Raw genomic sequence first — 23270 nt, 5'->3', positions numbered from 1 at the left:
CCCAGGGAGGGGGCGCGCGGGGCCGACAGGGGCGGGCCGGGGGCGGGGCTAGCGCTGGAGCACGTCCCCAGGCGGCGGGCTGCTGAAGCGGTGCAGACGCGGATCGTAACGGGTGGCTGCTGCTGTGAGGCGGTTGTGGAAGGTGTGAGAAGGCTGTGCGGTGAGTGCCGCGCTCGCTCCGGGCGGTCAGCCCTGTCCCCGCTCCCTGCGTCCTCCCAGGCCCAGCGCCCGCCCGGGGACCTGGGCGGCGGAGCCTTTGTTTTGCCACCTCACCCGGGGCGGCAGCGAGCAGTGAAGCCCGGGGCCGGGGCCGGGGCAGCCAGGCAGCGGGTTAAGGCTTTTGATTTAGGGAGAGGGACCTGGGAGTAACCTAAGGAAAGGCCTCAGGTCATCGGAAGGGAGACCTGACCCGGGGGCGGGAGGCTTGCCTGGGGCCGGGGAGGCCAGGCAGCGGGAGGCCGGCCCGGGGGAACCGAGGCCGGGGCCGGGAGGTCGGGCACGGGGCACCGAACTCCGAGGGCCAGAGACCTGGCGGCCGGGCCTGGGGCCAGGAGGCCGGGCCAGGCAGCGGGAGGCAGCGGCAAGCTGGAAAGCAGACGGTGCTACCGCCGGCGGAGGAGTGGCCCCGGGAAGCGGTGCGGCGAGGGCTGGGGCGGCCGGGTGCTGACTGTGAGGGACTCGCCCTCGGGGCTGATCCTTCCAATTTTGGGCGAGGCTTCCGTCTCTGCTGCCTTCCATGCCTGGGGCCTGGACTATCCCGGGTTGACTGTGTGGTTTAGCTCTTCCAGAGAGCTAGTTGCAGGGTTTAAAATCCAATTCCTTTTCGGCCCTGCAGAGTTTCGTGAGTGCTCACAGCTCATCCCTGTGGCTGTGTCTCCGTGGCCACAGCTGATTGGCGTCGCCTTGAAATCCCAGGCCGTGAGGAGTGAGCGAGCCCTGCTCGCGCTCGGCGCTGTTGTTTTCAGTGGGTGTGCTCTGCACCTGCGTCTTTCCCCCATTCTCAGTAAGTGGCACCCAAGCAGGAAACCGGAAAACATCCTTCTCGCCCCCCTCTCGCCCACCTACTTCTTTTCCCGCTTAGTCACCAAGCCTTGTCGACCTTGTAAACGTCTGCCAGGTCTGTCCACGTCTCTCCATCTCCACAGCAGCCTCTTCCCTGGTCTCTCCACCTCCAGACCCGCCTGCTCCTTTGTAGTCCACTTTTCACAGCACAGAGGGATCTTTATGAAATGAAAGTCTAGAAAGCGCGTCCTTTGCCCTTAGGTTAAACCCAGCACTTAATACGGCTGACAAACCCCAGTACGTGTTGGGTCCTGAGTGCCCCCACCCCTCCCTATCTTTAGCACCGATTCACTTTCTGCACAGCAATGCTGACCTTCATAGCTAGTGTCTGCCACACCTCTGCATTCCCCTTCTCCCGCCATCACATTTGATTAGAAGTAAGAGCTGCTACTTAAACTTCTGTTTTCATTAAAACAGTTCAAGGTTCAATCTTCCTCTACTGTGTTCTTTCTGCAGCCAGCGTTCCCTAAGAGAGATGTGTCATATCCTCTGCAGTTGCTTGTTTACTGTCTTCCCTGCTAGATTTGCAAGCAAACTCCAGGAGGGATGGACTTGGTTTATCTTGGTGTCCTTAGAGTCTTTCACCAAATGCGGGCCCTGGCACAACGCAGTGAATGCCCATCCGTTGTGTTTTTACTTTTATGCCCTATCTAGAAAAAGTAGACCTGGTTTAGGATTATTTAGCAAATAATAGTTAGAAAAGAAATGGTAGAGGTGACATGGAGTCACTGAAACCATGTAAACCTGCAAGATAGCAGAAAGAGGGCCAGGAAAGGTGGTTAGACTAGACTGTATCAAAATGGGCTCAGCCACTGTGAGTGTGCGTGCTGTGGTTACATCATCTCTAAAAGTGAAATGTAAAGCTTAAATCATCTCTATCACAGCCCGATGCTTGGGCTTTGGTTTTGCTTTGCCTTTTTGTAAAAGAAGGTTTTTGAAAGTGAAAATATATTTTAGTGAATGCACGAACAGTTTATTGGAGTATGGCAATAAAACCTGTTCAGAGTAAGAGACATTAGACATTGTACCTAGTTAAATCAGGTTTGCTTTTGCTATCCTGAATAAAGGCCTTGACTCTTGCCTTTTGAAGAGACTGGCATCTGATATAGGCAGTTATAATGCTTCTTCACTGTTTTGCTTTCAGACCTCATTTAACACAATCTCCTACTGCTTCATCCCCCTACAAAGCAGTCTTTATTTTCATGAATGATATATTACATTGCTTCTGGTGCCTACTATTAGATGTTTAAGCTCTGCCCCAAAGATAGGAAGCACTGGTATTTGGGCCTAAAAAAAGATGTGAGAATTCTTAGATTTATATAATGTTCTTTCTCTGCATGTTTTGTTCTTACCTTCACATGTTGCCTGTAGGGCTTCTTTGCATTACAATAATGCAATCAAGCTACCTGATATGTATTGGACACCGTCTGGCATCTGCTTTGTTGAGCCACTTTTGAATGCCAGTGAACATCGGTATAAGCCCTGCATAGAGATAGGGTTTGTCTCGTCCACTGCTTGATACACTCAGGGTCTAGTATAGTACTCTGCACACAGTTGGTGTTCAGTAAATTGTTATGGTGCAAATATCAAATGAATAGATGCTACTGAATCTGACTTTTGGCAGTTTCAGTCTTCCAGACAGTAGGGTTTCTTCAAGCGGTTTTAAACCTGAATCTGATTCTGCAAAGTAGTCATTCTTGGTGGGAGTGGTGAGCCTTTAATGTTATCTGTAATTTTTATAAAAAAGCATTCAAGATCCTCCATTTTACACTTATATAAATCATTTAGATCTGTGAAGGCTTTCCCGTTTTCTCCTTTTGTCCCTCCAAAAACACTATCCTAGGACTTCACTTGGCACAGGGAGGACAGACCTTTTGCACATGGTAAGTGCCATTCTTTCTGACTTGTGTCGTAAACTCGGAGGCTTTGAATAGTGGGGAGTGCTCTATACTGTCTTCCTGGTCACATGGCCCATGCCAGAGAAAAGGAAAGGATGGTTTGTTTGTATAGTACAATGGAACTTATTTCAGTTTATTCTGTATTTGATTTTACATTCCTGTTCTCATATTTTTACCTTAATTACGTAGTAAATATTAAAAGATTGACTTCACCAGGTCCAGTGACAATAGCCAGTTTGATAATTCTTGTATGTACCCAAATGAATTCAGAGACCAGATGGGGAAAGATTTTGATAAAACCTCTGGTACATTACAACTGAAGTCTTTTCTTGTCCAGACTATTGTGAAACAGATGTTCTTTCTGTTTCATTTGCTAAATCTGGAAACGTGACTGCTTTTGGGACTTTTTCCTCTCTACAGGTAATAAATATAATCCTGATACTTTTCAAGTTGTTTGACAGAAGTGTAATCTCCCCAGAAGTCCTATTGGACAGGCTTCACTTTTCCTTTCGAGGAACACAGAGATATAGGAAATATGTTTTAATGAGTTATACGGAATGCTGAGCATAAAACCAATTATTTTACTTTTATTATTATTATTTTTAGAAACAGAGTCTTGCTCTGTCACCCAAGCTCAAGTGCAGCGGTGCGATCGTAGCTCACTGCAGCCTCCAATTCCTACACTCAAGTGATCCTCTTGCCTCAGCCTCCTGAGTAGCTGGGACTACAGGTGTGTGCCACCATGCCAGGCTACTTGTTTTAACTTTTTTGTAGAGATGGGGTTTCTCTGGCCTCCCAAAGTGGGATCGCACTGGGATTACAGGCGCGAACCATGTCTGGCCTATTTCACTTTAGAAGTAAATTGAATGCCACATGCAGAGTTTGTTAAATTTTTTTTTAAAAGAAGGAAAGAAAAAATAAAAATAAACTACCTAGTCGCATCAGAAATGCCATACTCATTTTTGCCATATTTTCCTTCATTAGAATTCAGTGCATTGTGTTATTTTGGTATCTCTGCAGTAACTTTCTATCATGTTATTTATGTTCTTTGTCTTATTTAAAGCTTCTGAGATTATGGATTTTTGTTTCCTTCCCTGAAATTAAGTGTTATCACTCATATAGTACTAAACTGTCTACAGAATAGTGGGAGTCTTCCCTCTTTGAGTTGGGAAGATCCTAGTTTGAATCCTAGCTGTGCCGCTTTAAAGTTCATTAACCTCTCTTAGCCTCAGTCACCTGAACTCTGCAGTGGGGATCCTTATTCCTCAGAGTGTCATTGGGAGGACTCACGAATAATACGCTTGTACTTTGAGTTCAGTACCCAGCCTGTCTGAGCCAGCAGTAAGAGGGACAGTCATCACACAGCGTTTTGCACACACCTCGCACGTCACATGCGGCACTGTTCTTCCTTTGGCTACTGTCTTGGTAAATCTTTACTAGTAAATGTTTCTTAAAAGCATTTACATTCGTGGACATGATTCAGAAACCAACAGAGTTGTTTTTTAGGTCTCATTTTGAGATTTAAAAACCGTTAGGGCAGAAACCAGATTTTATTTCTTACCTCAGAGTTTCCCTGTAGGACAGGAACCAGCAATAGCCTAATGATGGGTAACAGATGAGCTGATTAAGAATTCTAGAGATTTAAAATTTAAATTAGGATTGCCAGTTTTAGAGACTGTTTTAGAGACTGGCAATCCTAATTTAACATCTCCTTTTGAATTCCCCACCACAGGCACACTTTCACACATTCACTCTTCAATAACAGGTTGTTTCAAATTGTTAATACTTTTAGCTTAATATAGAAATTTCACTTTAGAAATTAATTTTTATTTCTCTGCCTTAATGCTGTAGATGTTGCATTCTGCTTTACTTCATTGTTGTAATGAGTAGTTGGCTCGCCACCATGTAAATAGGGAGAACATTCCAGTTTTTTACTTGTGTAGGAAAACACAGCTTGAAATATCTAAATATCTATTTTAGAGTGAAATAAATTTATACTGACAGTATTTTTTAGTGTTTGAAGACCTGACTGTTACAGCGTTGGTGGCAAGTGTTAAGGGATCCAGGAACTAGACAAGTGATTCTGAGACCTGAGTTCCAGGTTTCTAAGTAATATCAGTTGGTCTACTGACAACTTTGCCATAAACATATGCGTTCAGAAATTTCCTTTCTTAGCAGCAGCATCCTGAATTGATGAAAAGAATTACATCAGCCCAGTAAGAAACAATTCATGTTAAGTCCATTGCTATGCCAGGATAAACTTTTTAAATCCCAATTATTTTTCCTGTTTATGTTTTGTCAAATAAGAATGTTCTGAAAACCTAAATTCTGTTTTCATTTAAGGCAGTGAATATGTCCCATATGATATGATTTTTTTATCCTTCTAAGATGAGATCACCTTCCTCAGAATAATTTGTACTCCACTGGGCACTAGCTAATGGAGGTGATGTCATGCTAAGCAGCACTTTAGTGAGTCTTGTGGGAACCAAAGCTCTGCTCCCAGGAGTGTGGATTTGGTGCTTTCATGTGGAAAAAGCGGATGATGACACGTAGAGAGCAAATGTGCGCATGTCTGATGCTGTAAGGATTTCATTTACCATCATATAAATTTTTAGAAGTGTATCAAAATAAACTGATCACTGAGGCAATGTAGGTTGTTCAGATACTAATGATGAAGTTGATGAAGTGCACTGTAGTATTTGTCCCTGAGAAATCTTTATCAAATAGACAATATTTTAAATCCTGTTGTAGAAGAATTCGTTTTTTCTTTCAGTGACCAGCTCTCTTACTAAAACAAATTATCTGTTGTGACTAATATCAGAAATGATTAATTTATAGTTATTTGTATTGATTGGTCTCTCTGACTGTTTTAACTTTATTAACTTGATGTATAGAAAGAAAATGACTTTGAAGTTAAGTCACCTAATATTTAGAGGAGATCTTAGATTGGTCTGAGCCAAGAAGCAAATACTATAAGTACTCTGAAAAGCTGGTCACTATTTAAAGTTTCCACTACCAGTCACAAGGAGAGAATAATTTTATCCCACAGTTTTATTGCTGGCAAAAGACACAAGTTTATTGAAAGTCAGTATTTCGGTGTGAGAATTACTAGACTGTTTGCAGAAGTGTTGAAAAGAGATCTTCAGAGCCTTGGTTGTCTGTAAGCTGGTCCACATTCGGGGGTTCCTGAGCACAGACTGTGAGCCCTGCATTTGGCAAATGCATTCAGAGAGCCAATCTGAGGCAGACTGGGGGCTAGAAAGGATACTGCCAGGAGCTCCAAGCTCAGCTTCAGAAGTTAAATTAGACTTCATTTTTCAGAGCAGTTTTAGGTTCAAACCAAAACTGAGAAGAACGTACAGAGATATCCTATATCCCTCCTGCCCACCCCCCGCCTACATGCGTAGTCTCCCCCATTATCAACATCCTGCACCAGTGTGTACACTGACACACACTGACAGGTCATCATCACCCACACTCCATTGTTCACAATCAGGTTCACTCTTGGTGGTGTTTGTCCTGTGTGTTTGGACAATTTTACAAGGACGTGTATCCACCATTATAGTGTCACACAGAGTAGTTTCACTGCCTTAAAAATTCTCTGTGCTAGCCGGGCACAGTGGCTCAAGCCTGTAATCCCAGCACTTTGGAAGGCTGAGGCGGGCGGATCACGAGGTCAGGAGTTCGAGACCAGCCTGGCCAACATAGTGAAATCCATCTCTAATAAAATTCAAAAATTAGCCAGGCATGGTGGCATACGACTGTAATCCCAGTTACTTGGGAGACTGAGGCAGGAGAATCACTTGAAACCTGAAGGCGGAGGTTGCAGTGAGCCAAGACCGTGCCACTGCACTCCAGCCTGGGCAACAAGAGCAAAATTCGATCTCAAAAAAAAAACAAAAATTATCTGTGCTGTCTCCCTCCCTCCTAGCCACTGACAACCACTGATCTTTTTACTGTCTCCGTAGTTTTGCCTTTTCCAAATTGTCAGATAGTTGGACTCATGCAGTATATATGGACTTTTCCAACTGGCTTCTTTCACTTAGTAATAATGCATTTAAAGTATCCTACATGTCTTCATGGCTTGCTGGCTCATTTCTTTTTAGCACTGAATAATATTCTGTTCTCTGGATATACCATAGTTTATTTATTCATTCACCTACTGAAGGACATCTTAGTTTCTTCTAGTTTTGACAGTTATGAATAAAACTGCTATAAACATCTGTGTGCAGGCTTGTGTGAACATAAGTTTTCAGCTCCTTTGGGTAAAAACCAAAGAGTGCGTATTTACCATATGGCTGGATCATATGGTAAGAGTACGTTTAGTTTTGTAGGAAACTGCCAAACTGTTTTCCAAGTTGACTGTACCATCTTGCATTTCCACGAGCACTGACTGAGCATCCCTGTTGCTCCACATCCTCGCCAGCATTTGGTGTTCGTGGTGTTCTGGATTTTGACCATTCTGCTAGGGGTGTGGTGATATCTCAATGTTGCTTTAATTCGCATTGCCCATTATGTGCAATCTGTGTATCTTTGATGAGGCCCACTGGATTTTCACTTTAGATTTTCTATAGATTGGCCATAAAGTCTTGAAACAAACCTGTTTTCTCATGGATTATAATGCAATATCAGTAAACTATTATGTGTTCACCTGTGTTTCCAGACTTATTAGCTACCCTGTACTATTCTCTCAGTTAATCAAGTCAACCACAATTTGTTTCTCAACCACAGGTGGCTAATGATTTTGTCTGTGGTCTGTCCGCTTTGAATTGATGTGCATGGGACAAGTTGGTCTCTATGATATTTATGGTTCAAGGAAGTTTGGGATTTCCTGCTACCTAATACATGTTTATTGTACATATAAAAGAAAAAAAGGAAGGCAGATAGACGGGAACATGGTACTGAGCATGATAGAGGCAAGGAAGGGTGGTTACTTTGATAGGAGAATACCCTTATTTTTGTCACTCTTGAAACAGGGCCAAGAGTTGAAATTGGCTAGAACAATCCTGACCTTTGTTGATATTATTTTATAGAATAATATTTGTTGCTATTTTCTGACTTAAAAAATGCAGATGTTATAGAAAAAAATAGAAGATATAGAGGAATGTTAGGAGTAGGTAGTTGTCAGTAATGCCATCACCCAGACAACCACTATTAATAAATATGTTAATATGTAGTATGTACTGAGTGACGAATGGCAGGTCACGTAGTAGCTGTCTTGGTTATCAGATCAACTGTCGTGGTATGGCAGTGCTTATGTTCACATAACCCTTATTAGTTTTTGTTGTTAATCCCTTTCTTCGCCCAATTTATAAACTAAACTTTTTCATAGGTCTGTATCTATAGGAAAAAACATGCTGCATGTAGGGTTCAGTACTGTATTTGGTTTCAAGCATCTACTGGGGGACTTGGGAGGTACCTCCTGCCCCTGCCCCGCAGGTATACTACTGTATAATTATTCTTCTATCTAAAGTAAGAACTTCTGGAAGATAGGAACTTTGTCTTGTCTTCCACTCTTCCTATTTCCCAGGATGATATCTGGCATAAAGTATTTGTTGACTGACAAACTAAAAGATTATTTATCCCAATTACACTCACATCTTCCCTTGGTTTTCCAGAAGGCCTACAGGAGGTAAGACGGTAGAAAAGCAAAGGCTTCGTCGAAATGCAGAGCATAGACTGGCTCTTGGAGAAGGTCAAACATCCCCGTCTCCTGTGTTTAAATTGAGATGGTGGCGCTGGCTCTCCTCTGTATTATTAACGCACCTTTCCCCACTAGGGGTGCACACAAAAGTGGGAGAGAGGGGAGGAAGGAGCTTAGCTTTGTCTTAATAGAAGGGAAGAAATTACGTTTTCCAAGAGACCTTGAAATTGGGGACCTTGGTAATGGTTTCGGTTTGGAAAGATAAAGTTCTGGGATGGATTCCAACAATGTAACTGTACTCACTGCCACTGAACTGTACACTTAAAAATGGTAAATTTTGAGTCTGTTTTACCACAGTTTTAAAGATTAAAATTTTAAAAGTGGGGAAGTTACCTAGGACTTTTTTTTTTTTTTTTTTTTTTTTGAGACGGAGTCTCACTCTGTCGCCCAGGCTGGAGTGCAGTGGCCGGATCTCAGCTCACTGCAAGCTCCGCCTCCCGGGTTTGGGCCATTCTCCTGTCTCAGCCTCCTGAGTAGCTGGGACTACAGGCGCCCGCCACCTCGCCCGGCTAGTTTTTTGTATTTTTTAGTAGAGACGGGGTTTCACCGTGTTAGCCAGGATGGTCTCGATCTCCTGACCTCGTGATCCGCCCGTCTCAGCCTCCCAAAGTGCTGGGATTACAGGCTTGAGCCACCGCACCCGGCCGTTACCTAGGACTTTCTAGAAGGACTTTTGTGGGTTAGCAATTCCTGTTAGAGGATCGTGTATTATTTTGGTATTTCTGATTGTATCGTAGGAGTGAGGTTAAAGTTGTATTTTGACTGGAATTTTTAACATTGTCAGGGTTTCTAGAGCCTGGAGAAGGTCATTCAATATTTTTTGTTCTTGTTTTTTGTTTTGCCTTTGGTCTTGTTTTCCTCTATTTAGGGAGGTGGATTGCCATGGGAAGTACCTTTGCTTCTGAAAAGCCAGAGAATGCCTGGTAGAACCGCAGAAAAGTATAAGGAGCTGGCTTCTTGGAGGCGGCATAGCAGAGTGGGAAGAGGACCCTGTCACTTAGCTTGTGACTGTGTCACTTAACCACCAGAAGTTGGATTTTCTGACCTTTAGAATTTTGAAAAGATTAAAAATGAGTGCCTTGCAGAGCATCTGGTGTATATTAAGTGCTCAATAAGTGATCGTTGCTTTGCTTATAAGAACAGGTTCACCTTGTGAGATATAATTGTGTGATGGAAGAATGAAAGCAGAAACTGTAGTTTTTACTTTAACGTTTCGTGGGCCATTTTACTACCCTAAATGAGATGCTGGGTTTCCAAAACCCAGTTTAAAAATAAAGACTAGGCCAGGTCCGGTGGCTCTTGCCTATAATCCCAGCACTTTAGGAGGCCTAGGTGGGCAGATCGCTTGATCCCAGGAGTTGGAGACCAGCCTGGGCAATGCAACAAGACCCTATGTCTACAAAAAATACAAAAATTAGCCAGACACGGTGGTGCACGCCTGTAATCCCAGCTACTCGGGAGGCTGAGGCGGGAGGATTTGAGTCCAGGAGGTGGAAGCTGCAGTGAGCCGTGATTGCGCTGCTGCCCTCCAGCCTGGGTGACAGAGTGAGACCCTGCCTCAAAAGAAAAAAAAAAAAATTAGTGGAGATTTGAAACATCTTGATACTTTATCTTCGGAATCTAAGCATTGTAGAATTGTGTTATGTGAGTTATACCATTGTGGTGGGAAGTGTTTGATTTTTGTTTTAACTGTGTTGAGTTGCAGTTCTTAGAAATGACCCGCTGTGTTGTCTTACAAAAGAAATAAACTGTAATCTATATCTTAATCTGATGAGGACATGTAAATATAAAAAATCGAGCTGTATACTATCTATATGCTTTATGTAATTCACTATATATAATTCATAGCTCAGTTGAAAAGAGAGAGAGGCTAAATTGTATGTACCATTGCTAAGAAATCATTATCCCCAGAACTGACTCACATACACCTTTAACAGTAGAGGTGGAACTGAGGCATTAATTTGGAAAAATAATCACTGGGATAATTAATATAATGCAGTGGTTTTATGACTGATTTTTTTATTAACTTCTATTTTCTTTGTATTCTAGTTAATAAAGGTATCCATGGAGAACACTGAAAACTCAGTGGATTCAAAATCCATTAAAAGTTTGGAACCGTGAGTATTTAAATGGAATTCTTTATAATCAGACAAAGATGGGGATGTGTAATACAGCAAACCTTGAGGAGTGGGAAAAGCAGAAAGAGAGTGGTCTCTCTTTCAGGCCAGAGAGACCAAGCTGACTTCCTACCTCAGACAGCTGTGTGGCTTTGCGTAAACTAACCTCTTCTCTAAACCTTGTCTTTAACATGGAGCTAAAGCTTTTACAGAACTGAAGGGAAGATGAAAGGAAAGGCCTAGTAGGGTGTGTGACCCATAGTTGGAAACCTAGTCCTGGAACCAAAAGGACACTACAGGAGAGGCAGGACTCCCAAGCCCAGGTGCTTTCTACCCTCCTGAATCACTCTATAGGATTAGAGGGTTTGGGTTTGGGAGGAGTTTTTTGACCTCTTGTTTATGAGTTTTTATGACTAAAATCCAATGCCGATTTGCAGTCCAGGAAGGAATTACCTAGTTATGGATGAATTTTACCCTTTTTTTTCCCCGTGTCTTTTTGGAATATTCTGCTTACTAATGCTTCCAATAACTAGCAGATGGAAAAAGGGAAAAGATAAAACTCAAATTCGCTTTTTAATTCATGTCTGTTATTATCTATTTGGAATCTCTTGTAATACTTTAAATTCTGAAAGTTTATTTCTGAAACCCAGTATTATTATTCTCGGCTGCCCTGGAAATTACAAACTAATTTATTACTAAACAATACAATTACAGAAATACTATTAACAAGTTACCAGCAAAGATTTCACAATTTTTGTTTAGCAAAGGGATTTTTCTAGAAAGTAAGCTTTTGAAATGCAGTCCCATTTTAGAGAGTTGTTGTTGTTATTTAAATCATTTTAGCCAGTGTAATGGTTTGCTCCTGTAATCCCAGCTACTTGGGAGCTGTGGCAGGAGGATCACTTTAGGTGGAGAGTTCGAAACCAGCCTGGGCAACATTATGACACCCTGTCTCTACAAAAAACAAAAGCAATTAGTCCACCGTGGTGTGTGTGCTTGTAGTCAGTCTTAGCTACACGCCAGAGGTTGCAGTGAACTATAATTGCACCACTGCACCCTAGCCTGGGCAACAGAGTAAGACCCCATCTCTTTTTAAAAAATCCTTTGAAAGTGATTTACACATGTTCCTACTACTTTTTTTCTTTCTTTCTTTTTTGAGACAGGGTCTTGCTCTATCACCCAGGCTGGAGTGCAGTGATGTGATTATGGCTCACTGTCCTCCTGAGCTCCAGTAATCCTCCCAAGTAGCTAGGACTACAGACATGTGCCACCATGCCTGGTTATTTTTGTTTTTTGTCTTTGTAGAGATGGGGGTCTTGCTGTGTCTCCCAGGCTAGTCTCCAATTCCTGGCCTCAAGGGATCCTCCTGCCTTGGCCTCCCAAAGTGCTGGGATTACAGGCGTGAGCCACCCTGCCTGGCCCTCCCTTTTCATGTCATACAGAACACCACTTCAATAACGAGTTGTACGGGAGCCCCAGACAGGTTTAGGGTTGTTTTGATCCTGTGATAAGTTGCCCTCACATTCCCGGCTTTCACAGCTTCTGCCATTTGTTAGGAGTATCCCCTCTTGGACTAGCTATCATATGCTTGTAAAGTACCTACCTCCTTAGGAGGCAGCCAGAGCAAGTGGGGAATAGGCGTTGGGAGCTGGGAATTATAGTTCTGTGATCCATTATCTATATGACAAAGGTCAAGTCACGCTTTTAGGATTTAAATTTAATCTATAAATGTGAAGCTCTTCACTTCTAGTTAAAAATAATAACTGCTTTCTGACCTTGACTCCTTTAATTTACTACATTTAATCTTTTTCCAACGGTATTTTTGGAATTGTGTATAATGTGAGATACTCTAAGTGCATGAGTATATGGACTGTAGGTGTTAGTGTTTGGCAGTTCCTAGACCTGTTTTTTCCTGACTTTTAGTCTAGATCTGGGATCAAGCTTGACGCCTGTTTTTATCAAATTTCTTTGGAATATAGGCACACCCATTCCCTGACATGTTGTCCTAAGCCCATTTCACCAGAATTGAGTAGCTATGGCTGGGCGCATTGGCTCACAACTGTAATCCCAGCACTTTGGGAGGCCAAGGCAGGAAGATCACTTGAGGCCAGGAGTTCAAGATTAGCCTGGGCAACATGGCGAGATCCTGTCTCTACAAAAAAAATACAGAAATTGGCTGGGCATTGTGGGGCATGCCTGTCTGTAGTTGTAGCTACTCGGACGGCTGAGGAAGGAGGATCACTGGAGCCCAGGAGTTCAAAGCTGCAGTGAACTATGATGGCACCACTGCACTCCAGCTTGGGTGACAGAGTAAAACCATGTCTCAAAAAAAAAAATAGAATTGAGTAGCTGTAACAGAGACCAGATGGCCACAAGCCTAAAACACTTAATATTTAGCCCATTAAAAAAAAAGTTTACTGATCCCTAATCTAGATAGCAGAGATTTTTTTAGATAAGTGACTTCCAGACAGATAGTTTCAATTATTTACAATAATGCTTTTATATATTCATGAATTACTAATTTGTTAAGCTCATGGGGTTTAAGGAATAATTTATGAATTGTGATAAATATTGTGCTTTGAGTTATATTTGCATTTTGTTGATTTCCGATCATTTCAGGGTAATTTTTAAGATTTTTACTTTTACCTCAAAGGATAAAATATTTCACAAAGTTAATAAGTAATTTTTAAATTATAAAGGTATTTGATGGAATTTAGAGGAAAATGTAAAACATGGAAGTTAAAAGCCTGAACTCGGCTAGGCACGGTGGCTCATGCCTGTAATCCCAACACTTTAGGAGGCCGAGGTGGGTGGATCATGAGGTCAGGAGATCGAGACCATCCTGGCTAACAAGGTGAAACCCCCGTCTCTACTAAAAATACAAAAATTAGCCAGGTGTGGTGGCGGGCACCTGTAGTTCCAGCTACTCGGAAGGCTGAGGCAGGAGAATGGTGTGAACCCTGGAAGCGGAGCTTGCAATGAGCCGAGATTGCACCACTGCACTCCAGCCTGGGCAACAGAGTGAGACTTAGTCTCAAAAAAAAAAAAAAAGCCTGAACTTTGAAGTCCAACAGATACTTTCCTTCCTTCTTGGCTGTGACACAATATTTGCATAACCTTTAGCACATTTCTTAGCCTCATGTCAGGTCATTTTCTCATCTGTATAATGGTTGATGTGAAATTGAAATGAAGACAGCCAGCCTGTTTTATAACATTCAACAAGTGTTAACTGTGACTGTGAGTTATAAAAATTGCACTAATGTAAACAGAAAGCGTGGTCATTTCTACCTTTATGAAGTTATTATTTGATTTCTAAACAGAAAAATCATACATGGAAGCAAATCAGTGGACTCTGGAATATCCCTGGACAACAGTTATAAAATGGATTATCCTGAGATGGGTTTATGTATAATAATTAATAATAAGAATTTTCATAAAAGCACTGGTACGTATCTTACGTAATTTTTAATCCTTTTCAAATATTTGCGCCATTTACATTTGATACTAAAAGGAGTATTATTGAGGTATTATTGGTCAGTAAACTGTGACACAGACTAGTTGTGAAGTAGAGATTGGGCAGGACCTACAGGTCCTGTGATACATGTGAATGCTTCCTCTTCTGCTCAACGTCACAGCCTCCTTTTCCATCAGCTGGCCTCCTATCTGTATGCTTGGCTGCTTCTGCCCTGACTTCTCTGTAGTCCTTGCTGCTTTTTCTTCTTTCTACTCCCTCTTTGAACCCATAAGGTTCTCAAAAAACAGTTAAGTGGTAGTATTTATTTTTTTCCCCAGAAACTGCAAGACATATCACAAGCATTGCCTTATGTAATTTTATGACAACCTGGAAAGTAACGATGAAATTCTGAAAGGTTAAAAACCTTGCACAGTCACACAGTATGGCGGCAGAGCTAGGTCTGTGTGGCTCCAAAGCCCAAAATCTAAATCCGTCTTCTGTTCTGCTTCACTTCCTTGTATCTTCAGGTGCTCTGTTGCCTGTCTTCCCTTACCCTACAAAGCTCACCATCTTAGAGAGACTTTTCTTTTACTCTGCTCCTTTTAATTCCTTTGATATTTTATCTCCTTCCCTTCTTCCTTAAATTTTGAATACCTGTAGTTTAAGCCTGTACTCTTCACTTGTTTCTGTTCCTTCTTGAGTCTTTTTCTATTTTCTATCTCTACTGCTGAAACTGCTCGCATTAAACTTACCATGGCCTTGTCACCAGATTCCCCTCTTGACTTCTGTACTAGATACAACTTGAATGTAGTACTACATTTGAGAATTTTTTTCAGAAATATAGATAATAAAATCCTTCACAGTGCCAGAAAAGCTAATTAATATTTGGTGTATTGATATTTTTTTCTTGACAGTTCTTTTTAAAGCTTGCTTTTATTCATAACATGTAAGCAATGTTGTATTCTTCTTGTTTCACTTAATAGCATTTTTCATATGGCTGCATAATTTTCATATCTGTTATTGTGATTATATAATACTGCATCCCCCAAAATACCATTCACTTAATTTCAAAAATTTACTGTATGAATGAACATTATGGCTGTTTCCCTTTTAAATTGATGCTGTGATAATTCTTTGAATTGGCATATTAATCATATTAGAGTTAATTTTTAATTAGAGAAGCTATAGTAGATCTAATGTGGGCCAGTACCTATCAGAGTGGTAGTGGAAAGGGAAGGAAGCCAGATCACACTGGGAAGATAGCAGGGTTTGTGTCAGATTAGTTATAAGGAGTGAGGAGAGAATAGTTGAAAATGGAGCTCTAAATGGCACCACTTTTATTGCTTTTGGCTATAAGTTGAGATGCCACCTTCGACCATTAACACAGCACCTTGTTTACTTTTGCTTTATGCATATTTGGAAATTTACTTCCAGATATTCTGCCTCACATTTCTAGTTTTAGGATACCTTCTTCCTATAGAATTTTGCACTGTTGGCTCTATTGTTTAAAAAACCAAAAACAAGTATATCATTCCACTACCACTAGCACCTCCCCCACATATTTAGACCAGCAGTCTGGGTTTTGCCCTCAGTGAGCTCCTTTCCTACTTTGCAATGTAAAAGTTGGGTTCTCATGAGATCTCTGGCAGGCTGGTGTTGGGCCAGCTGCCGTGGCTCACGCCTCTAATCCCTCTAATCCCAACACTTTGGGAGGCCAAGGCAGGAGGATCCTTGAGCACCAAAGTTCAAGATCAATCTGGCAACATAGGGAAATCCCATCTGTACAAAATAGAAAAAAAGGTAGCAGGATGTGGTGGTGTGCACCCATAGTCCCAGCCACTCAGGAGGCTGAGGTGGGAAGATAGCTTGAATCTGGGAGGTTGAGGCTGCAGTAAGCTGTGGTTGCTGTACTCTAGCCTGGGCCGCAGAGTGAGATCCTGTCTAAAAAATAAATAAAATAAAAAATAAAAAGGCAGCCAATACAGCACCAGAAGCCAGTGACCTTGTCACACAGCTGAGATAATCAACAACGTTTTGGAGATATGTGTAGACTTTTTGTATTTAGTCTTCATACCATCAAATTCACTCAATTCTGAGGGGTGTTTCCCACCGAGGTTTAGCATTTTGAAATCTGAGTGCATCATGCAGTCCATCTGTATATTAATGTAGAAGGTTCTCTAGTGGAGTGGTAGAAAGCCCAGGAGCCCTGGCTACAGGCCCAGCATAGCTTTGTCACTTTAGACTGGTTTGTTAACCCTAGTACATGTCCCACATCTGCACAAGTGAAGCTAGTAATAATACAACTCTCATGGTGATTGGAAGGATAGAGATTACCCGTAGCAGAATACCTGATGAACCGTAATAATGTCTGGGGGTTTTCCTTGAAGACACTATAAATGTTGTAATGCTATCTTAAAATTGTTGGGAAGTTAGAATCAGAGACATGCAGTTCCTCTGAGTATAATAGATGTGTGTGTGTATTATAGGATCATATTGTTTTCTAGTTTTATTTTTTTTAAATATGATGATTTTCCCATGGCAACATTTTATCTGTGAAAATGACAACATAGTATATCCCATTATATAAGTGAGTGTAACTTGTCTAACCAAGCCCCTAGTGTTAGACATTTGTTTCTGTTTTTCACCTGCCTAAACAGCTGTGAAAGATCATTTTGGCTATAACACTGATAAGCTTATATTATAAAATATAAGCTACAAAGTTGAAGAGATTTTGTGTCACCAAACTCAAAGTAGTTAGAGTTCTCTTACCATTTAAAAGGAAGAATTTATTGTGGACTTTTGAATTGCTAGGTAGTTAATTTCATTTCAAAGTAGTTATTCTTTGCTTTCAATACAATTAAAAGTAATTCTTTCTGTTCCAAGGAATGGCATCTCGGTCTGGTACAGATGTTGATGCAGCAAACCTCAGGGAAACATTCATAAACTTGAAATATGAAGTCAGGAATAAAAACGATCTTACACGTGAAGAAATTGTGGAATTGATGCGTAATGGTAAGAAGAAACAATTAGAAGAGTGAACTTCATTGTACAATTTTATATTATGGTCTAGCAATAATTACATGTATAATATGAGAATTGTGGAATTATACTGTACATAACCCTAATCTTACATACTTTAGTAAGAAATTTAAAAAAAGTTATTTATGCCAACTTCCTAAAATAGTTTGAGATGTGTTGCTGTGCCCCAGGTTAGATTAAGATGATCTCTCAGTTTTATTCTCAGTTTCTTCATCATGTTCCCATACAGTATATCTGAAGTTGTTGAATAAAGTCATGGATTTTTTTCCTTTTATTTGCAAATGTCTTTCCAGTTTCTAAAGAAGATCACAGCAAAAGGAGCAGTTTTGTTTGTGTGCTTCTGAGCCATGGTGAAGAAGGAATAATTTTTGGAACAAATGGACCTCTTGACCTGAAAAAAATTACAAGCTTTTTCAGAGGGGATTGTTGTAGAAGTCTAACTGGAAAACCCAAACTTTTCATTATTCAGGTAATGTATAACTGAGTGATTTGGTTGTTGATGATTAAGCAGGGGTTACTTTTCTTAATTGGAAATTATCCAAAGGATTTGTGGTTTTTTTCCTGAAGTTAATGAACTATTGTTATTTTTCATTTATTTAAACTACCACTTAAAAGATACAGAGTAAATTTTAATTTTATACTTATATCAAAAAGGCTCAGCATAGTTAACATCCATTTTTACATAACGTTTTTAGGAATAAGTTACATGTTCACACACAAATTTTTATAAATAAATATTTATTTTCTAACACCCAGGCCTGCCGTGGCACAGAACTGGACTGTGGCATTGAGACAGACAGTGGTGTTGAGGATGACATGGCGTGTCATAAAATCCCAGTGGAGGCCGACTTCTTGTATGCATACTCCACAGCACCTGGTGAGAAAGTTACACATAATGAATGTTATATGTGGATTTTAAATGAATTACACTGTGACTAATCAGAATTATACAATGAAGAGTGTGTTTCAGAGACTGTCAAGATTTTGATATCCCTAAAGATATCAAAACTTGTTTATATTTTAGGGAACCTTCATCAAAGAGAAGTCTCAAAAAGTTATCTTTAGCCAAAAGTTTGGCTAGAAAATATGCATACATAGCCAGGCACGGTGGCTCACGCCTGTAATCCTAGTGCTTTGGGAGGCCAAGGCAGGCAGATCACTTGAGGTCAGGAGTTCACAACCAGCCTGGCCAACATGGTGAAACCTCGTCGCTACTAAAAATACAAAAAAATTAGCTGGGTGTGGTGGCACATGCCTGTAATCTCAGCTACTTGGGAGGCTGAGGCAGAAGAATTGCTTGAACCTGGGAGGCAAAGGTTGCAGTGAGCCGAGATTGCACCACTGCACTCCAGGCTGGGCGACAGAGCGAGACTTCGTCTCAAAAAAAGAAAAAAAAATATGCATACATAGAGTAGACTAGCACGATGTCATTCATTGGACTTATGTGGCAACAGAGGCCAAGTCAGAGCTTCCGCTGCATCTTATAGAAGAAGAGAGGTATGTTTCTCAGGAATTATTTGAAAGGTAGTAAATAAAAAAGATAAACATGACTAGTATACAAGAGGATAGATGTGGAGTGGGAGAAAATAAAGAAGGTAAAAAATGATACATGAATATGCCGTTAACCTCCACTTTTTTACAGTTCCGCTGCACATCGTCTAAATAAATATTTGTTGATTATACCACCATTTACTTACACAACTAACTCAGGGTGTCAGAGTTTGGAAACTTAAAGTAAATGTATTCTTAAGCAGTGTGGCATTTTAAAATATGCTCAATATGGTTTATTTTATCCTCTAGGCATCTTTCCAAGCAAAGTACCTCTAAGTTAAAAGCAGTAGGTCTAACATTTAACCTAGAAAACAAAGTATGATAAATACACTATTTTCCCTTTTTAGAACTTTTGAATACTCGGTAGTGTGTTTATTATACTTTATTCAGATGCTCTGTAGACAAGCAGGACACTCAAAGCAATTTATTTCTAGACTAAGTCAGTATTAAAATAAGGTGAAATCTGATTGGAACACTGTGCTACTTAAAATGATCCTTTTTATACATCTTTACTTTTGCATCTTCTGTGTGTTTGCTGTTCTTGCCTATTGAAAGGGGAGTCCAAAAAGTAAAACTTTGAATAATTCAGTGTTCGTGAAGCTGGTCCCGGCCCGTCTTTGCTGAAAGCAGGGGCTGTACGCATAGCACACATTCTTCCTTCTTCAGCATCATTTCTTCTGAAACCAAAGGTGTCTTTTTTTTTTCTTTGACTAATAAGACTTGTGGGTTTATGCTTATTCTTGCCTTTATGACTACATAATAATTTATAGAATCAACTAAAATCAGCTATCCATGGTATTTTCGTTGTATTTTGCCTTTTAGGTTATTATTCTTGGCGAAATTCAAAGGATGGCTCCTGGTTCATCCAGTCGCTTTGTGCCATGCTGAAACAGTACGCCGACAAGCTTGAATTTATGCACATTCTTACCCGGGTTAACCGAAAGGTGGCAACAGAATTTGAGTCCTTTTCCCTTGATGCTACTTTTCATGCAAAGAAACAGATTCCATGTATTGTTTCCATGCTCACAAAAGAACTGTATTTTTATCACTAAAGAAATGGTTGGTTGGTGGTTTTTTTCAGTTTGTATGCCAAGTGAGAAGACGGTATATTTGGTACTTATTTCCCTCTCATTTTGACCTAGTCTCATACTGCAGAGGGTACTTTAAGTCATACTCCTTCCATCAGGTGGAACCACTGTGAAGCTACCTCAAACTTAGAGCCAGGTAGTTGCAATTGAATTAAATTAGGAATAAATAAAAATGGATACTGGTGCAGTCATTATGAGAGGCAGTGATTGTTAATTTACAGCTTTCATGATTAGCAAGTTGCAGTGATTCTGTGCTATGAATTTTCAAGTAATCGTGAAAAAGTTAAACATTGAAGTAATGAGTTTTTATGATATTCCCCCCACTTAAGACTGTGTATTCTAGTTTTGTCAAACTATAGAAATGATGATGTGGAAGAACTTAGGCGTCTATGGGCATGGTCAAAGGCTCAAACCTTTTGTTTAGTATTGATATACAAAGGTGACCTAACTGCATTTTTAGACCATTTATCTGGGATTATGGTTTTGCGATGTCTGTCCTGAACACTTTTGTTGTAAAAAAATAATAATAATAATAATGTTTAATATTAAGAAAGAAACTAAGTATTTTATGTGAGAGGAAGTGTGAACAAACTTGACTCTTTTAAGACTAAAACATAACACTCCTAGAGGATGGAGTTTTAACTGTAAGGTGCTACAGTGCAGCTGATCTACCAGCAAAAATACCTTCTGATTTGTCCCTATGCAGATCAGGTGAGCTTCACATACCAGCAGTCTATCTGAAGAGCTGTGATATAAAAAGCCCAAACTGTTGATTATTAGCCAGGTAATGTGAGTAAATTATATAGGGACATATGAAAATACAACTTAAATAATAAAAAATGGAATATAAGGAAAGCAATAAATGGATGGGCTGAGCTGCCTCTAACTTGCGAGCAGATGGTTTGATCTTGAGCAGAGACAGGACTCGGCCTGTTCCGTGAAGGCAGAGCCATGGAGCATGGTTTCAGGAAGGGCCTGCAGCCCGCTTCTCCATACACACTGGTGTGTGTGGACAATGCCGTCAGGGCACCATTGCCAAGTAAGAAAGTGAAGCAAATCAGAAACTTGTGAAGTGGAAATGTTCTAAATGTGGTGAGTTACAATAAAAAATCATAGTACTCTTTGTAGCACAATTCTTAAGCATGTTATTTTCTGTTGAAGTTTACAATCAAAGGAAAATAGTATATTTTATACTGTTTACTGAAAGAAAAAGACCACATAGGACTCTAGATGGTATCCAGCCGCAGGCCAGAGCTGAGCACCCAGCCTGGGAGGCAAGCTCCAGGCCTCACATGTGCTGAGCCGTCACTCACCAAGTCTCACTGGCTTCCAGTCTGACATTTCACGGGAGATTTCTTGTTGCTCAAAAAATGAACTCGCATTTGTCAATGACTGTTTTTCTTACTAGATCTGTAACTTTTCTAAATACACGTAGCATGTAATGGTATCTCATTAAAGTGTGTTCCTGTGTGACAATTTTGTACAAATTTGCTATTTTCCATTTTTATTTCAAAATACACATTCAAACTTAAAATTACCAATGTGTTTGAGTTTTTTGTTGCTGTTGTTTTTGATGTTGTGCTACTAATTGGAAGTTAACATGTTTTTAATCAAAGAGGAAGCACCAGAACTCTAGCCTAGTTTTTGAGGTGGTGGCAGTTACTAAACAGGGCCGACAGATCACTTACGCTTCCCAAGTCCTCGCAGAAGGTCCTGACCCTGAAATGACCACAATGCCAGGAAGATACTTTGTTTGCATAGATCTCAGGCCTTACATGTGACCGTATTTGTGAATTTGAAACTTTTTCCACAAGATAAATTTTAAATGTGTCTAATGGGAAGAACAACCTAAGAGGTTGTACAACAAGCCGCTGATGTTTACTGATGGCCTCCTCTGGGTGCTGGGATTTTGACAGAGGAATTTGCTGTCAATTCCTCTTTAAACCCAGCTTTAAAATTTCTCTCTTTTGTATTCTTTCCCTTTATTTCTCAGACCGGCTGACACTTAGGGAAATAGAAAAGAACCTACATGAAATATCAGGGGCTGGTTTGCCCGGATAATGAAGGAGACAGGTTAGATACACTGGAGCTTCCACACAGGAGAAAGGGAAGGAGCTGGAGGAGAAGGTAAGTTGAAAGACTTGGGGGTTTTGTTTTAAGTGAGAGATTTGAATAGGTTTAATGCAGATGGTGGGGATCCAGTTAGGAGATTAAGACTGAAAATACTAGAGGGAAAGGTAACTGACAGTACAGGGTTCCTAAGAACCCCAAGCAGTAAATTCTAGCATAGCTGGGGGTGGGGTGTGAAGAGGCAAAGAACCTTTTTTTTTTTTAATGGGCTGGTGTGAAGTTAAATTTGTAGTTTTGTGGCAGGAAGTTCCCTTAGTGTAACTTATGTATTTTCTGTGCAGCAGAAGACAGAACTCTGTTCAAAGTTAGGGAGATGATAGATCGAGGGCTAGAAAAGTAAGGCAGGCTTGAAACAATCATTGTCACGAATGGGAGTTGACCAGAGATTAGTAAGGTCGCTGGGCCATGTGTAGGGGCCCGGTTGAAACCAACGGTTACAAATGTGCAGTGGTTCCAGGCTGTGCGGCTGTGTGAATCTACCCGGTGACACTCAGCTGTTTGGGTGCTGCCATGGATATCGCATGTGTTGGCTTTGTCCAACTTTGGGCTTTTGCCCACACTGATTTTAAAAAGACAGAGGAGCCACAGATTTTGGAGTACTGCAAAATGATTTTCTGAATTGATGAACCATGGACTCTAAGCTGGATAGACAGAGAAATGAAAAGAAGGGACTAATAGGGAATAAGACATGTGATCCATGATCCGATAGCGCTGATGGACGTGAAGATCCACTGTTGTGGGAGGAGTGGAACACTAACACTAAATGATGGGGGCTGTGGTCAGAAACAGGTTGTCTGAATTGGAGGGGCACACATTTGGTCATGAAAATGGTGGGACTAAGAAGAATGAAGGGGTATCAAGAGACCATTATAGAAATGATGTGAACTAAGGGTGACGATGTTGGGTGTGTGCTCTTCTGTATGGACATTGATTTTATGCTAAAATGAGATTCAGTATGTGGGAACATAGTAATAAAATGATGTTGCCAGGGGCGGTGGCTCATGCCTATAATCCCAACACTTTGGAAGACTGAGGCGGGTGGATAGCAAGGGCGGATAGCAAGGTCAGGAGTTTGAGACAGCCTGGCCAACATGGTGAAACCCTGTCTCTACTAAAAATACAAAAATTAGCTGGGCGTGGTGGTGGGCATGTGTAATCCCAGCTACTCAAGAGCCTGAGGCAGGAGAATCGCTTGAACCCGGGAGGCAGAGGTTGCAGTGAGCCGAG

General features: G+C 40.9%; 2 protein-coding genes across 29 annotated transcripts in view; one reads left to right on the top strand and one right to left on the bottom strand.

Moving 5' to 3' along the window:
• PRIMPOL (primase and DNA directed polymerase) overlaps positions 1–1225 on the bottom strand; it is a 43893-nt gene extending 42668 nt beyond the window's left edge. For 19 of the 26 annotated variants that reach the window (XR_013417397.1, XR_013417398.1, XR_013417399.1 and 16 more), the window contains exon 1: positions 1100–1225. Coding sequence is in view for 10 of the 26 variants with exons in the window: in XM_078002463.1 (XP_077858589.1) it covers positions 1100–1137 (38 nt within the window). In the remaining 16 variants the exon portion in view is untranslated. Of the gene's footprint in view, positions 1–1065 lie in introns of all 26 variants that reach the window. The other 7 variants (XM_078002461.1, XM_078002474.1, XM_078002462.1 and 4 more) reach the window with 6 other exon arrangements.
• CASP3 (caspase 3) lies at positions 93–21447 on the top strand. Of its 3 annotated transcripts, XM_078002493.1 has the most exons (9): positions 93–160; positions 836–1003; positions 3567–3690; positions 10714–10781; positions 14102–14226; positions 17119–17247; positions 17568–17743; positions 18031–18151; positions 19648–21447. In XM_078002493.1, the coding sequence occupies exons 4-9, from the start codon at positions 10729–10731 to the stop codon at positions 19875–19877; spliced, it is 834 nt and encodes a 277-aa protein (XP_077858619.1). In that variant the 5' UTR covers positions 93–160; positions 836–1003; positions 3567–3690; positions 10714–10728; the 3' UTR covers positions 19878–21447. The 3 variants fall into 3 exon arrangements, with proteins under 3 accessions (XP_077858619.1, XP_014995069.3, XP_014995068.3); XM_015139583.3 differs by lacking the exon at positions 3567–3690; XM_015139582.3 differs by lacking the exons at positions 836–1003; positions 3567–3690.
• The last annotated feature ends 1823 nt before the right edge of the window (positions 21448–23270 follow it).

The sequence above is a fragment of the Macaca mulatta genome, chromosome 5, assembly GCF_049350105.2.
Source record: "Macaca mulatta isolate MMU2019108-1 chromosome 5, T2T-MMU8v2.0, whole genome shotgun sequence".
In the NCBI taxonomy this organism is placed as follows: Eukaryota; Metazoa; Chordata; class Mammalia; order Primates; family Cercopithecidae; genus Macaca; species Macaca mulatta.
This window is presented reverse-complemented; position numbering and strand designations above follow the sequence as displayed.

What these genes read in the sequence shown, in the direction of transcription:
- CASP3 (XM_015139582.3), top strand. Translation starts at nt 10,729, where the DNA reads ATGGAGAACACTGAAAACTCAGTGGATTCAAAATCCATTAAAAGTTTG. An exon ending in GAATTTTCATAAAAGCACTG is followed by an intron (nt 14,227 to 17,118) that starts GTACGTATCTTA and finishes TTCTGTTCCAAG; the next exon opens with GAATGGCATCTCGGTCTGGT. An exon ending in TGCATACTCCACAGCACCTG is followed by an intron (nt 18,152 to 19,647) that starts GTGAGAAAGTTA and finishes TTTGCCTTTTAG; the next exon opens with GTTATTATTCTTGGCGAAAT.